Source organism: Vulpes vulpes, chromosome 14 (assembly GCF_048418805.1).
Source record: "Vulpes vulpes isolate BD-2025 chromosome 14, VulVul3, whole genome shotgun sequence".
Taxonomy (NCBI): domain Eukaryota; kingdom Metazoa; phylum Chordata; class Mammalia; order Carnivora; family Canidae; genus Vulpes; species Vulpes vulpes.
Genome location: NC_132793.1, coordinates 114608773 through 114622581, shown reverse-complemented (window position 1 = coordinate 114622581; position 13809 = coordinate 114608773). Strand labels below are relative to the sequence as shown.

The window sequence follows — 13809 nt, the reverse complement described above, 5'->3', positions numbered from 1 at the left end:
TCTCTGGGCCTGGTGCTGAGGTCCATCAGTGTCCCACTTCCATGGGGCCCAGCACAAAGAATCCTGCCCACTAGGTGATTAGAGTTAGGACCCAACTTTGCCACCAATCACTAGGAGTGTGAGACCTTGTCAAGAGGAATGCCACGTGATGGCCGATCCTAACTGGGGTGCTCAGGACAAGCCATTATTAGTAGGTTCTAGTCTTTAAAAAGTCTAGCTAGTGGTGGTGGTGGTGGGGGGTCAAAGGTTGTAATGCTGAGGAGGGAGGCCTGAAGTAGGGAAAAAGGACTGTGGTCTTGGGCTCCAGCTCCAGCTGAGGAATTAGCCACATCACTTCCAATCAGGGGTGCTCCTGCTGACTCTTCCCAGCCCTGTCAGGTCTGGCATGTGCTGTTTTTCAGGCTGCTCACAGAGGAGCCGTGAGCCCAGACCAGGGGAAGGCAAGTGTGGAGATGGTCCGTGTGTCTCAGGGGTTTGTAGGTGTACGCTGCAGGCATTTGGCAAGGACATTTCTGTAGAGGCGAGGACTGCCTTGTGTGCTGTACAACGTGTAGCGTTCCCAACCTCCTTCCTTCTGCTAAATACTAGCAGGATCAAATTACCATGATGATCAAGAATGCCCCCGGCAGTTCCGGTGCCCCTCTGTCCCACCTGGGTTTCAGAACAACTGGAAACCAAGTGGTCTGAGTTCCTGCCAGAAAATTCCATATTCCGGTACCAATCTTTAGTTCCAACTTTATTAAGAGGCAGCAATGCCTCACAACCCAACTACTTAGTCCCTGTGAGGTCATGCCCACAGCGGGCGTTACTAGACTGAATACACTGGTTTCCCACGGAGAACACATTTTCAGGTGTGCATTTTGGTGAACCAATCTACAACTCACAATGCAGACTGTTGTTGGTCAAGGACTTTAGAGCTTTGGAACCTACTCTGGCTTCTTCCCTTGACTAACTTTAGGGAAAATCACTTTAGCTTTCCCAGTTTTGGTTAAATTCATCTTGTTCCTTGTCTCCGAGGTCCTTTCCAGATCCAACATTCAATTCTACTGAGACACCATCACTGACTCATATTTGAAAGTGAAAATGGAACAGCATTTCTAACACCAAGTATTTGGAGAGAGGAAGTAGTTTTCACAGAGAGAAAACTTAAAATACAGAAAAAAAAATTCTTACCACTCAAGTTTTGGAAACATTTTATAATTTATATATAAAATCTTGTAAGAAACCATGTAAAATGACAGAAATATCCACCTTACATTAAGAGTCAAAAAAAAATTCACACACACTGAATGTAAATTTTAATTATAAAACAATATGAACAAAACATTTTAAAATAATCTCAATTATTTGGCAACTCATCACATCATTGCTAGAGACAAATTTGATCTTAAGAAAAATTTAATCTTATGAAAAACTTAAGTTGGACAGTTTGTTCGTATGGGAGTTAAAATATGTTTAAAAAAGAAATCCGGCAATAAAGCCAGTTTCTATCATGAAATAATTGTGTATAAAACAACATAAAATCCTGAAGCTCAGTAGACAGGAGTGACCTAATCTCAATGCATTTCTCTTCACTGAAAAGGACAACATGGAAAGAGAACGAGTAGAGGCCTTGGAACAGCACAGAGGGAGGGATGAACACCGACAGAGGCGTTTTTGCTGCAGGTGACAGGATGTAACTTTACCTGAACCAGAACCTCTCACGCCAGTGGGGCTGGAAGTAAAGTCACAGATGCGAGCATAATCTAAAATCAAGTTACATTCTTAAAAAAGTCACAACTGTGAACAGGGAAGCAATGCAGACCCTTTCTTGAGCTAAACTACTTCACTTGGATACATGCGAGAAGATCCTGTATTTCCTGCCAGACCATAGAGAGTTACAAGGCAGGCAGCATCCTAAAACGTTTCTACTAATGACTGCATAGCATTTTAAAACCCTTTTTTTATTAAAAAAAAATAATAAAATAAAATAAACAGATATATAGTAAAGTTCACAGATAAGTTTTCTCTGTAAAATAAATAAAGTGTTCATTGATTAGCATCATACATAGAGTAAAATACAACCTATTTTTACATGTTTATATACTGTACACAGATTACCGGTAGGCAGCCTGGTGTCTGATAGGCTGGAAGGGTTTGCATTAGTGATGTGTCACATCGGGAAATCCCAATTTCAGATGTTAAAATATACAACTACTTTGTTTTGAGTTCAGATACAAAGTAAACTTATTTTCCTTTATCTGAAATAAATGTACATAATATCTTCTATGAACAATAGTTTATAAAGCTGTTTAAAACAGAACAAGAAAAAGCTTGCACCTAGGAACTTACAGCACATGCATGTCCTTTCCCTGGTTAAAAAAAAAAAAGCTTCTGGCCCCGAGGCTTATTCTCTCCTCTCGCCTGTGTCTCCAACACGCCAGGGGCATGGTGGTGGTGGTGGCCAGGATTACCGCTTGGCCTTCTTCGAAGGGGCTTCTTCCACCCTCTGCTGGCCTCTAGTCCGGGCTCCGGGGGGGCTGGCTTCCCTCTTGCGCTTGCTGGAAGGGGAGAGCTGGGCCTTCGATCTGCAGTAAACAAAAGTCAAGGCAGTGGTGAGAGCTGACAGGCGTGGCTTCCATAATTTGGGAGTTCTTTAAAAAAGGGAATAATTTTGAACTTGAGAGCTGAGAGAAAACCCAGGTCATGTTTATATAGGAAGAGAAGACTCTAGAAGAGCAGTGCTAACTGGTTATGTGCAACCAGCCCCACATCCACAGGGCACAACAGGAAGAGCTTGGAGACCCACACTCTGGTTCCGGCCCGGTCACACTCCCAGGGCCAGCCTGGCTCAAATCTGCCTTCTTCTCTGGGTCCTAGTTCTTCGAGCTAGAAAACAATTAACCGGGCAGCCCGGATGGCTCAGCGGTTTAGTGCTGCCTTCAGCTCAGGGTGTAATCATGGAGACCAGGGATCGAGTCCCACGTCGGGCTCCCTGCATGGAGCCTGCTTCTCCCTCTGTGTCTCTGCCTCTCTCTCTCTTTGTGTGTCTCTCATGAATAAATAAAATCTTTAGCAAAAACAAAACAAAACAAAACAAAACAATTAACAGCCAGTCCTTCACGCACTGCCCCAAGTTGAGGCTACTGAGCAGGAGCAGAGCAGGATGGGGGACTCCATCTGGGCGGGTGCCCAATCCCATCTCATGGGCCAATACAACTGAGGAGAGGCAGCAGTGTTAAAAAGGCAGGGGAACTTCAGAGGAGCATTCTGGCCAATCACCCTGCCCCTAGCCCATCCCCGTTCTCCCATCTGCCAGCAGAATTATCTGTCAAGAAATCCCAATGAATCATGTCACTGTCCTGTTTATCTGTTACACATATATTCCTCGTAACTATCTGATGCTTTCAGGATAAAGTCATCCCAAGATTTCACAAAGTCCTTTATAATTTGCCCTGACTTCTGCACCACGCTGGACTATGGTCCTGCCAATCCCGAACACATGACATTCTTTCACATTTTTATGCTTTGACATGGGAGTTTTTGGAGAATCACCCCACACCTCCCACCTAGCAAACGCCTTTTTCTTTAAGTTCCAGTTCAAAAGCAACTCCTCCTTATGGGAAACCTTCCTCATCATGGAGCAAGCCACTCTCTGGAAATCCCATGGCACTTTGTGTCTCCACCACAGCACTTACCACTATGATTTACCTGTTGATTTTTTCCAACTGTAGGCTACAGTCATTATTTTAAAACAATTCTCAAAGAGACCACAATAGTAAATACCATTGGTATGACTTCTATTAAACTTGGTTTATGAGAATTATGTTGCAGTGACAGCGGCAGCATGTGAGCACTGGTTGTACTCCAAGATATAGTTTTAGCCAGGTGGTGCCAAAAAAGCTTCCAAGTCATGTACACATGTCTCCCCTGCTAGAATGCTTCTCCTCTTCCTCTCCCCAGTACCTAGCACCAAGGCACATGTCGCCAAGCTGCCATGGTTCTATCTATGAAGGAAAAGACCTGGAAAATCGAAATTGCAGGAGATGGTCTGATGGGGCTGCATGGATAAGATGTTTTGCTTGTCTTGCTTATTGTTCCTTTGAGAGCACAAGTAAATAAACCCAAACCAGGTCACACACTCTTGTACAGGACACAGTTCCAGCATATACGCCTGTGCTGAGAATGGCCAAAAAGCAGGGCTTGTTGATCTCCCATTTTAGGCCGAGTCAGGGAAAGCCACTGGCCACTGGGTGAGAACCTACCAACTGAGCAGTTGGCACGCCAGCCCTGTGCTAGATGCCACATAGCAGGGACAGCGGCTTTGAGTCAGAATGCTTCTTCCCGGCCGTGTGAGCCCCCTCCTGCACCCAAGGTGCGGTCTGTGACCACTGGCACCAGCATCACCTGGGAGCTATTAGATATGCAGACTCTCAGGCCCTATCCCAGACCTACAGAATCAGAATCTTCGTCTCAGCAAGAGTTTCCCCAACTCGTCTGCAATTCCATTATGAGAAATAGGGATCAGAACTTCTTGAGATTCATTCCCTCACTTATAAAATGAGGACAAATATAACATTTCACATAGTGGGGACGGAATGGGAGAATCCACCTTATTGGATGCGTGGCACCTTAGTGGCTTCCCTCTCTGGGACATGGTGATAGTAACACACACGTATATTATCCATACGCTGTGAAGATCGACTGTGTAAGTTTTGTGCACTGTGAAGAATTTTTTATCTGTTGATGCTCTCATGTACAGAAAGGAAGAAGTTTGTAGTTCAGAGAGGGCATACATATACCACCATCCTCTGCACGGAAGGCTAGAGGTGCCGCACGATGGACAGAGAAGAAAGTGAAGCACTGGGGCCTCCTGAGGACGGAGGGTGAAGGATAGTAGAGCCTGCCTCGCTGGCGGCTGGTAGAAAGGGCACTCAAGAACCATCACGAGCCAAGGCCACAAAGGAGGCCTGGGCGCAGCCTGTGGGAAGCAGGAGGGTTAAGGAGGCTGTGGAGGGTGGGAGCCCCGCCAGGGGTTGAGCTGGAAGTGGCTGTTTTACTGTGACCCCATCACCTCTCCCAATGCTCTGGCTAAAACAAATGATTCTGGCCTGTGCAGTGCCTGACTATGCTGGGCTGGTTTAGCCAAGTACTCAGACCTGTGACCCCTTGGGAAGAAACACCCCTCGCCTTTGGTCCTGGTGGAGGAGTCAGCATGTAAGGCTCACTTGTCAAGGGCAAGTGTATGTAGGGGGGGCCGTGAAGCAAGGTCTGACAGGCCTTATGCAGCCCCTCCAATTCCTTTTGGAGTAGGTTTCCATTCAGGAAACCAATGATCCCAGAAGATAGTTATCTGACAAGACAAAGATCCTAAAGGAACTTGGGAAGAAAACATTACTGTACCAAAAACAGTCACCAGGGAATAAAAATGACTTGAAGTGTAAGCAGGGACTTACTTTCCTAATGGGGGAGATTTACTAACTTTTTCGCTGGTAGAGAACTTCTCTTTTGCTAATTTTTGGCGATTTCTAGTGGAAATTGTTTCTGGGTTGCCAAGGGTGGATGTTGCATGTGCTGGTGGCTTGCTATGATGCTTTCTGAAACAGATTACAGAAACACCGGGCAGCGGTACACTGAACAGACCAGTCCCGGCGCCTCTTCAGAAAGGATGAGGCTCCTCGTAGGTGAGTCAGTCAGAGAATGGGGGTGAAAAGCAGAAAATGGTTGGTTTTCTGGACTGCTGGTAAAAAGAAGATCTGATGTCATCTACGACTGTGTGTGTGACTGTGTCTTTGCTTTTACTGTGTAAAGTATTTTATCATGATTTAGACAAAGAGGACTCTGTGATAAAAAATACACTGGCTGACAAGATGACAATCCCCAAAGTGCTCACTGCAGCAGAGAAGGGGCCAAGGCAGTACAATTCACAAGGCCAGCTGGTACGGTCCAAGTGGTCGACTGCTCGAGGACCAGGGGACGGAAGAGCAGGCCTGCCAATGCAATGGCCAAGAGAAAAGACTTGCTGAGCTGGCGTGTGGGTCCAGCTAAGACCCTGCAGAATAGGGTGGGGCAATCCTCTTCTGAGTTCATTAGCCCACACACTTTGTGCAGAACATGTGCTGCCTAAGAAAGGGGAGCACGTAAATTCAGGAGAACAAACAGGGATGATGATGGGGATTAAAATAAGAGAGGACTTGGAAGCTGCCCTTAAATATTTAGGGAAATGCTGTAGGGAAGCCCCAAGAATAGAAGTGGCAGAGCAGACTCCTCAGGGAGGCCAGCCTCCACTGGACACAAGGAAGAGAAGAGCGAGGGGACTTCCCTGCTACTGAGGAGCCTGCATGTAGAAAGATACTTTCTGAGGAGCTGCTGCTGCAGATGTGAGCAGACAGCGAGGCACTGATGGGCCAGCAGCACTAGCCCGTGAAGACCCCAACCACCCTCAAGAATCGAACTAGGATGACGGAAGAGCCCTAGAGTCAACTAACTGATGCCAAGGAATCTACAATAAGAGAAGAATCCAGTTGTAAATTAAAAGTTCTCAAGGTATGTTAAGGAAGGGCACTGACAGTCTAGGTGATGACAGAATCGTAAGTCAAGTAAGATTTGTTTTCAAAGAACAAATTTTAAAAGGCAAACCTGACCACTACTTTTAGACACTCAAAGACAGCAAGAAGGCCTACAGAACTTTGTATGAGGCTGTCCCTACTCTCCTGGGTGATCTTTCTGCAATGTTTAAGGGGGAGGCAGTGGTGCTGGGGTGGATCTGTACCGAATGCAGGGGTGCTGTGCTGCAGCGCCCCCACCTTCTCCCATCAGCAGGAAACTTGATTCTTTCTCTTCTATTTATCTGAGGTGCTCCACCTAAAAAAAACAAGTATAAGACTACTATCTTACCTTCAGCTTGTGTGAGCTCCTAAAGTCCTGTGGCCCTAAAACCTGACTCTGAGAAACCAAACCGTGGTATGAATGACTAATAAAATACAATGTGGAGTAAGCAGAAATAGATTGATTTTAAGTCTTTATATAAACACAAGACACTATTACTGTTACAATGTGGTGACAGGTCGATGTCCTTAGATAGATGAATGAATAAGCAGCTGTGGTCTATGTATACAAGGAATATTACTCAGCCATTAGAAAAGATGAATACCCACCATTTGCTTTGACGTGGATGGAACTGGAGGGTATTATGCTGAGTGAAGTAAGCCAATTGGAGGACAATCATCATATGGTTTCCTTTTTTTTTTTAAGATTTATTCATGAGAGAGAGAGAGAGAGAGGCAGAGATACAGGCAGTGAGAGAAACAGGTTCCATGCAGGGAACCTGACATGGGATTATATCCCTGGTCTCCAGGATCACACCCTGGGCCAAAGGCAGACGCTAAACCGCTGAACCACCCAGGGATTCCCCATATGGTTTCACTTATACGGGGAATATAAGAAATAGTGAAAGGGATTGTAGGAGAAAGGAGGGAAAATGAGTGGGAAAAATTAGAGGGTGACAAAACATGAGAGACTTCTAACTCTGGGAAATGAACAAAGGGTACTGGAAGGGGAGGTGGGTGGGGGGATGGGGTAACTGGGTGATGGGCACTGAGGGGGGCACTTGATGGGATGAGCACTGGGTGTTATACTATATACTGGCAAATCAAACTTCAATAAAAAATATTTAAAAATGGGGAAAAAACCCCAATGTGGTGACAGGTGTAATAAGTGATATTCTTGAAATGAACGTCGGTGAAATTTTGATTAATCTTGGGTAATGAAATGACAGAAGATGATACCAAGATTAACAGCTTGTGAATCACTTTGAAAATGGAAAATATTCTTGCTTGAGTAAGTTAATAGACTAAAAGATGCAACATGTCTCAAAATGTGCTGTGGGGAAAATACTGATTGATATTAATGGGAGTGGGTGGGGGTATAATTGGCAAATGTTTGTTCAAAGTTACACAGGTTTGTTTCCTTTAGGACTATACTGAGCCCTTAATATTTTAACATGCACTGTGATTTACGAAGTTCAGGAGAAGGAATTCACTGGCATTCCTAAAACTCATCTGACCATGACACTTTTCCAGGGACTTCTGGCTATACTAAGGTTTGGGAGAATAAATTTTGGGAAACATGAGATTAAGTTCTGTTAGTAAAAAATGGTCACACATGGGCAATTTCACATGGTCACCCTATACCACAGCACTGATTACACGCATCTCACGACAGTGATAGGTACACCTGCCTTGTCCCTCACACTGGAGCTGAGCATGCTGCATGTAGGGACTATATTGTACACAGGGTCTTCTTTCACCCATGGGCCCAGCATAGTATCTGAGACTCCTACTGAGGCTCAATAAATATCTGTACAGGAACTAAATGGGTTCTACCAAACAGGTATTTAGAACCTGGCAGACTCTGATATGATCCTCAACAATTGTTTAAGATGGAAGGTGGGTTTCTCCATGAAGAACTAGTCCGAAGGCTAAGAACATGTGCTCTCTGCTGAAGATAAAAACAGAAGGAAATGGCTTACACTGTGGCATGTGTGAGTCAATGAAAAGAGAATACCATGAAATCCAAAGCTGCCTTCTGATGGAGAAGTCGGTGAAGGCCTTTAGAATCTCTCCGTTGCCCCCATTACCTCTGAGCCTCTGATCTGGTGGTGGATCTTGTGGTGGCTCCTGAGGGCTCATCCTCTTCCTCCTCTTCCTCTTCTTCATCAGACTCCTGGTCTTTCTTGTCCTCAGTGGCTTCAGAAACTGATTTCTGGCGTTTTCTTTCTGGTTCTGAAGATTCTGTTCAAATAGAAGGGTAACACCTGGACTGTACAATTCCCCAAGACACTTCCAAAGGAGAGTCATGGAGTGTAGGATGTAGGATATTAGGGACTTGGAGGCAGAAGAAGTGCTTTTCCATTTCCTTTTGTTTCAGCACTTGCAATTCACAACTGTTTAACTTAATCTCAAACACATTTGGGATAGTTTACTTAGGCAGTTCACAGCCAGCATTCATGAAAAATTCACATGTACTCAAAAAAGCATCTGGGATGTACCATTTCTGACATGGGATTAGAGCCATTTCACACATATTTATGTAATATTAATACTAGCTGTGCCCCACTGGATTTTTCTTCGTGTAGAGAAAAACTCTTAAAAAGGTGATTTTGGAATGATAAGACTCCACAATTAAGAATGTGTCAGAAACATACCAGCATCATCTGACAGAGTGAGCGAACGCTTGGGCTTTCTTCCTCTCCGACGCACATTTGCTACTGTTTTTTCTTCGCCATCATCCTAGAAGCAGTAAAATTAAAACCGAAAGGATGGTTAAGTGAACATTTACTAAATTTATTCCTAAAAGACATACTTTGATAAGAAAATTGACACTTACGTTGCTCATACTTCTTTCTTGTGGGGTAGTGGTTTCTTTATTCGACTCATCTTTAAGAAAACGAAAATGTCTGCATTAATACTCTCTTAGTGTAAAATTAACTTTCAACAGCCTGGCTTATTGTCTTTGAATGTACCAGTGCTGATTAAAGCATTGTTCAGCGGGGATCCCTGGGTGGCGCAGCGGTTTGGCGCCTGCCTTTGGCCCAGGGTGCAATCCTGGAGACCCGGGATCAAATCCCACATCGGGCTCCCGGTGCATGGAGCCTGCTTCTCCCTCTGTTCTCCCTCTGCCTGTGTCTCCGCCTCTCTCTCTCTCTCTCTCTCTCTCTCTCTCTCTGTGACTATCATAAATAAATAAAAATTTAAAAAAAAAGCATTGTTCAACAATATAGCATTATTTTGTATCAGATAAGAATAATACCTAGCAGAAAGTACACTCAATTACAAGTCAGAATCTCCAAATGTGCACACTTCAGACTTGTCACAAATAACCTATGCAATCTGGGAAAATTACTTAAATTCCTCAAACCTCAGTTTTTCATCCATAAGATAAAAACATGGGTTACCTGTATGGTCCCTTTCAGATCAAATACTCTGAACCCAGAAAGGGAGGAGGGGCAACTAGGGAGCCCTCACACCTTACCAGGACTTGCAGGTCAGGATTACAAACCATAATGACATCTTAATGTAGCTCTCTCTCTATTACAACCCTTGTTTTATAATTAAGAAAAACAAGGTTCAAGTAATTTGATTTAAATAATTTCTTCAGGGCAGCCTGGGTGGCTCAGGGGTTCAGCGCCACCTTTAGCCCCGGGGGGTGATCCTGAAGACCCCAGGTCGAGTCTCACGTCAGGCTCCTTGCATGGAGCCTGCTTCTCGCTCTGCCTGTGTCTCTGCCTCTCTCTCTCTCTGGGTCTCTCATGAATAAATAAAATCCTTAAAAATAATAATAATAATAATTTCTTCAGTCACATAACTAATAAGTAGTGCGGTAGCTGGAATTCTTTTGACTATAAGTTACATCAGAGCTATTAGAAAAGTATATATTATAAGCCTATTGTAGGTTGTGTATGCCTATGCTTTATATATTTGCTTTCTGTGGATGTTACAGTTTTCTGACAATGTATCAGAAAAAAATATTTAGTTTAATGCACTGTTTGAAGTTAAAGTTATGGGGATGCTCACTGGACACCTGACAGATAACCCAAAGGTACTTCTCATTGGTGGTGAGGTCCACGTTCATCCTTTTTGCAAGTTCAGTACACTGATGCGGATGGAAACATTATACCAAGAAGGCTGACAGTGAAGGAGCCTGTCGTAACTGGTCATCATTACCCAGACTCAGAAAATCACTGCTAAACACCACCAAAACATAACTACACAGCTCAAATTAGAGTCTTTAAAGGACATTCAAATTATAAAGGTTTCTTGTTGTATGGATTCAAAATATTATAACATTAGGAATAAAAACTGTTTAAAAAACAAACATAAGCAAACTCTCCCCTTGTAGAAAAAATAATAAATCAACCTTAATTCTCCAAGAGACAAGAAAAACTGAAATACAATCACAAGATCACACATAGTTCAATGTAGAGGTTTCTAAATTACATATTTGCATATTTGCTTTACCTTGATTATGTACTTTTCTTTTTTCTTTTTTGTACTTTTCTGATCTAACCAGCTATTTGTTTTACCCAACAGAGTTGTCACATTCATCTTTTTTGCCTATGTCAACCCTGTAAAACCCACCAAAAGGTCTTATTACTTTTTTTTTTTTTAAGGTTCTATTTGAGATAGAGAAAGCACATTCGTGAGAGCAGATGGGTGTGGAAAGGTGGGAAAGGGGGAGAGAAAGAATCTCAAGCAGATTCCCTGCTGAGCCCTGGAGCCTGACTTGGGACTCCATCTCACAACCCTGAGATCAGGATCTGGACCAAAATCAAGAGTCGGATGCGTAATTGATGAGCCACCCAGGCACCCCAATCTTGTTGTTTTTACATAAAAAATTTTTAACAATGAAATTAATAAATACACACTGTAAAAATTCTGGAGAATTCAAGCAATAGTAACAACACAGAATGTTCCCATTATCCCACTACCCACAGCCAATCATTATCAACATTTTGGGACTATTTTTCTCCTTGGAATGAGGACAAAAATAATTCAAACAGTTTTATCTCTTGCATTCTGGCTCTAGAAGCTACACAGGCTGCTTTCAAAATTCTTCTGAGAACAATAGGCTCTTGAGTAAATTCCTGTCTTCCCAGTAAGATGGTCTAGTCCCTAGGCTGATCTATTTCTCCTTTAAACATATCCAGTAAATTAGGGTTTGGACACCCCAGTGCAGTCCCTACTGTACTTTCTGTTGCCTTCCCCCTCCCCTTTGGAGGCTTCCTGGAGCTGGAGACTTCTAAAACCAAGAAGGGTTCAGATCACAAGAAAAGGCAAGGGCTATAGTCTTGTATGTCTACAAGAACAACCGTTTTAACCTACTTCATTGAGAATGAAACTCTAAAACCTTCCCCAACTGCCAGCCGCCCTTGCCCCTTCCTTAGATCACATGCAGAGCAATGCTCTAGGTACACACCTGTCTGTGTTAATTTTGGTTTGCTGCCAGGTGAAGACTGTTCTACCTAAATTTAAACAAACAAAAAACTGAAGTCAGTAGTTAGTCATCATCACAAAGAAGTCATTAATTATGTAAGGGAGGTTTAGGATTATTATTATGCAGGCAGAGTATTCGGAACCTATCTTTTGCCATAAAAAATACCAAGCAAAAATGGATGCCCTGCTTCTGAACACATGGTCTTTCCAAAGGAGAATTAGGGCTGCCACAAGCCTCTTCTCCAGCCACTCTCCTGTGACACTGGGAGATGAGCATGGGAGGTGACATGGCATGACCATCATTAGTATTCCCCAAATCTGGCAAACTGTCTTACATGCTGGTAAATGCATTGACCTATGGCACTTTGATTTTGCTGTTCTGTAATAATTCTATGGAGGTAAGTACTGTAGTACTTACAGATATCAATTACACTACTTTATATTCAAGGAAATAGGAGTTTCAAGGGGGTCACAAGATTAGCCCAGTGTCACAGTTCTGGGAGTAAGTGGCAGAGCTGAGGCTTGGACCTCATTAGCTGTCAGTAGAACACTGTCATATGTTTGACCTTCTAACAATGCTGTCATTGAAACTCATGTAATGAAGTCTTGATAGAATGATTTTGTAGACTATATGCTTTAGGGTCAAAGACAAAGAATGTTTAAAAAGATAAAGTGTCATGGAGGATTTTCCTGAATCAAAATCAAGTGTATATTTTATTATGAAAGAAACTCCAGAGAGAGAGTAGTAACAGGTAAGACACACTTCAGGTTTCCATAAAGAAAGCCATTACCTAAAAATCACATAACACAACTATTTTCTATGTATTAATCAAGAATGACCACAAGAAGGGAAGTCCCTAGATAATTTTTATATAGGCAAACTCACATAGGAGGATGGGATCAGATTAAAGAACAGTATATTTATGTATAAATATTAGTACTTGAAATATTATTTAAATGGTTATTCAGTGTTTTATTTAAGGTATTCTTTCAATGTTTTTCAAATATTTAAAAAACGAAAGGAATACAAAATAGAAATGCTGCCGTATACACTATCCAGGTCAAGGGCAAACACTTCCAGAGTTCCTATCTGTTGCAATTACTCACAGTGACGGTGCCAGTATCTGTTTTGCAGTCCTCTTCTAAAAAGTAAAAAAATAAAAATCTCACTTAGAAAACCAGTTTGGAAATGTCTTTTTAAATTTTTTTTAAAAGTAGGCTCCACATTAACGTGGTGCTGAACTCATGACTCTCCGATCAAGAGGTGCACGCTCTACCCACCAAGCCAGCTATTCGCGCCTGAAAATGTCTTGCATGTGAACTGAAACATAACAAATACCTACTTGTTTTTAACATGGTTTCTACGGGGTGTTTACGAGGTCTTCCTCTTTTCCTTTTAATAATTACTGGCTGATCTTCCTAAGGGGTAAAGGAAAAAAAACAAAAGAGCAATAAAAGATTTCAAAATGAGATTTAGTGTTTCCTCCTACGAGGGCTCAGATCCTAGCTCTGTCACTTAAACAATACATGACTCCTCGCTTCATTTCTCAATGTATTCCGTCAGCTGATAAACACTGAGAACCATATCCATGCAGTAGTGAGGAATGAGAGATGAAGTAGAAGTGAGTGCTCCATATCAGCTTTGACTTCTGCAATCGGTATGCATGTACATTTAAATGTGGATTTAGTCTTAGTCACTGGTGACCAAATGTTACCCCTTATGAAAAATAAAAGAGGCCACTGAACTTCTCATACAGAAGTGTGAGAAAACAAAAAAGAACAATTAAAAAGTATATTAAGTGGAATTTAAGAAACAAAACTAATAAACATAGGGAAA

General features: G+C 42.7%; 1 protein-coding gene across 1 annotated transcript in view; it reads right to left on the bottom strand.

The window, feature by feature from the left end:
• Positions 1-1181: 1181 nt before the first annotated feature.
• The window catches only part of BOD1L1 (biorientation of chromosomes in cell division 1 like 1), a 54675-nt gene continuing 42047 nt past the window's right edge, over positions 1182-13809 (bottom strand). Inside the window, exons 20-26 of the mRNA XM_072737771.1 lie at positions 13316-13391; positions 13080-13114; positions 11956-12001; positions 9367-9416; positions 9185-9269; positions 8618-8771; positions 1182-2567 (exon numbers count right to left, since the gene is read on the bottom strand). Of these exons, the coding sequence (XP_072593872.1) occupies positions 2450-2567; positions 8618-8771; positions 9185-9269; positions 9367-9416; positions 11956-12001; positions 13080-13114; positions 13316-13391 (564 nt within the window). The 3' untranslated portion in view covers positions 1182-2449. The remainder of the gene's footprint in view (positions 2568-8617; positions 8772-9184; positions 9270-9366; positions 9417-11955; positions 12002-13079; positions 13115-13315; positions 13392-13809) is intronic.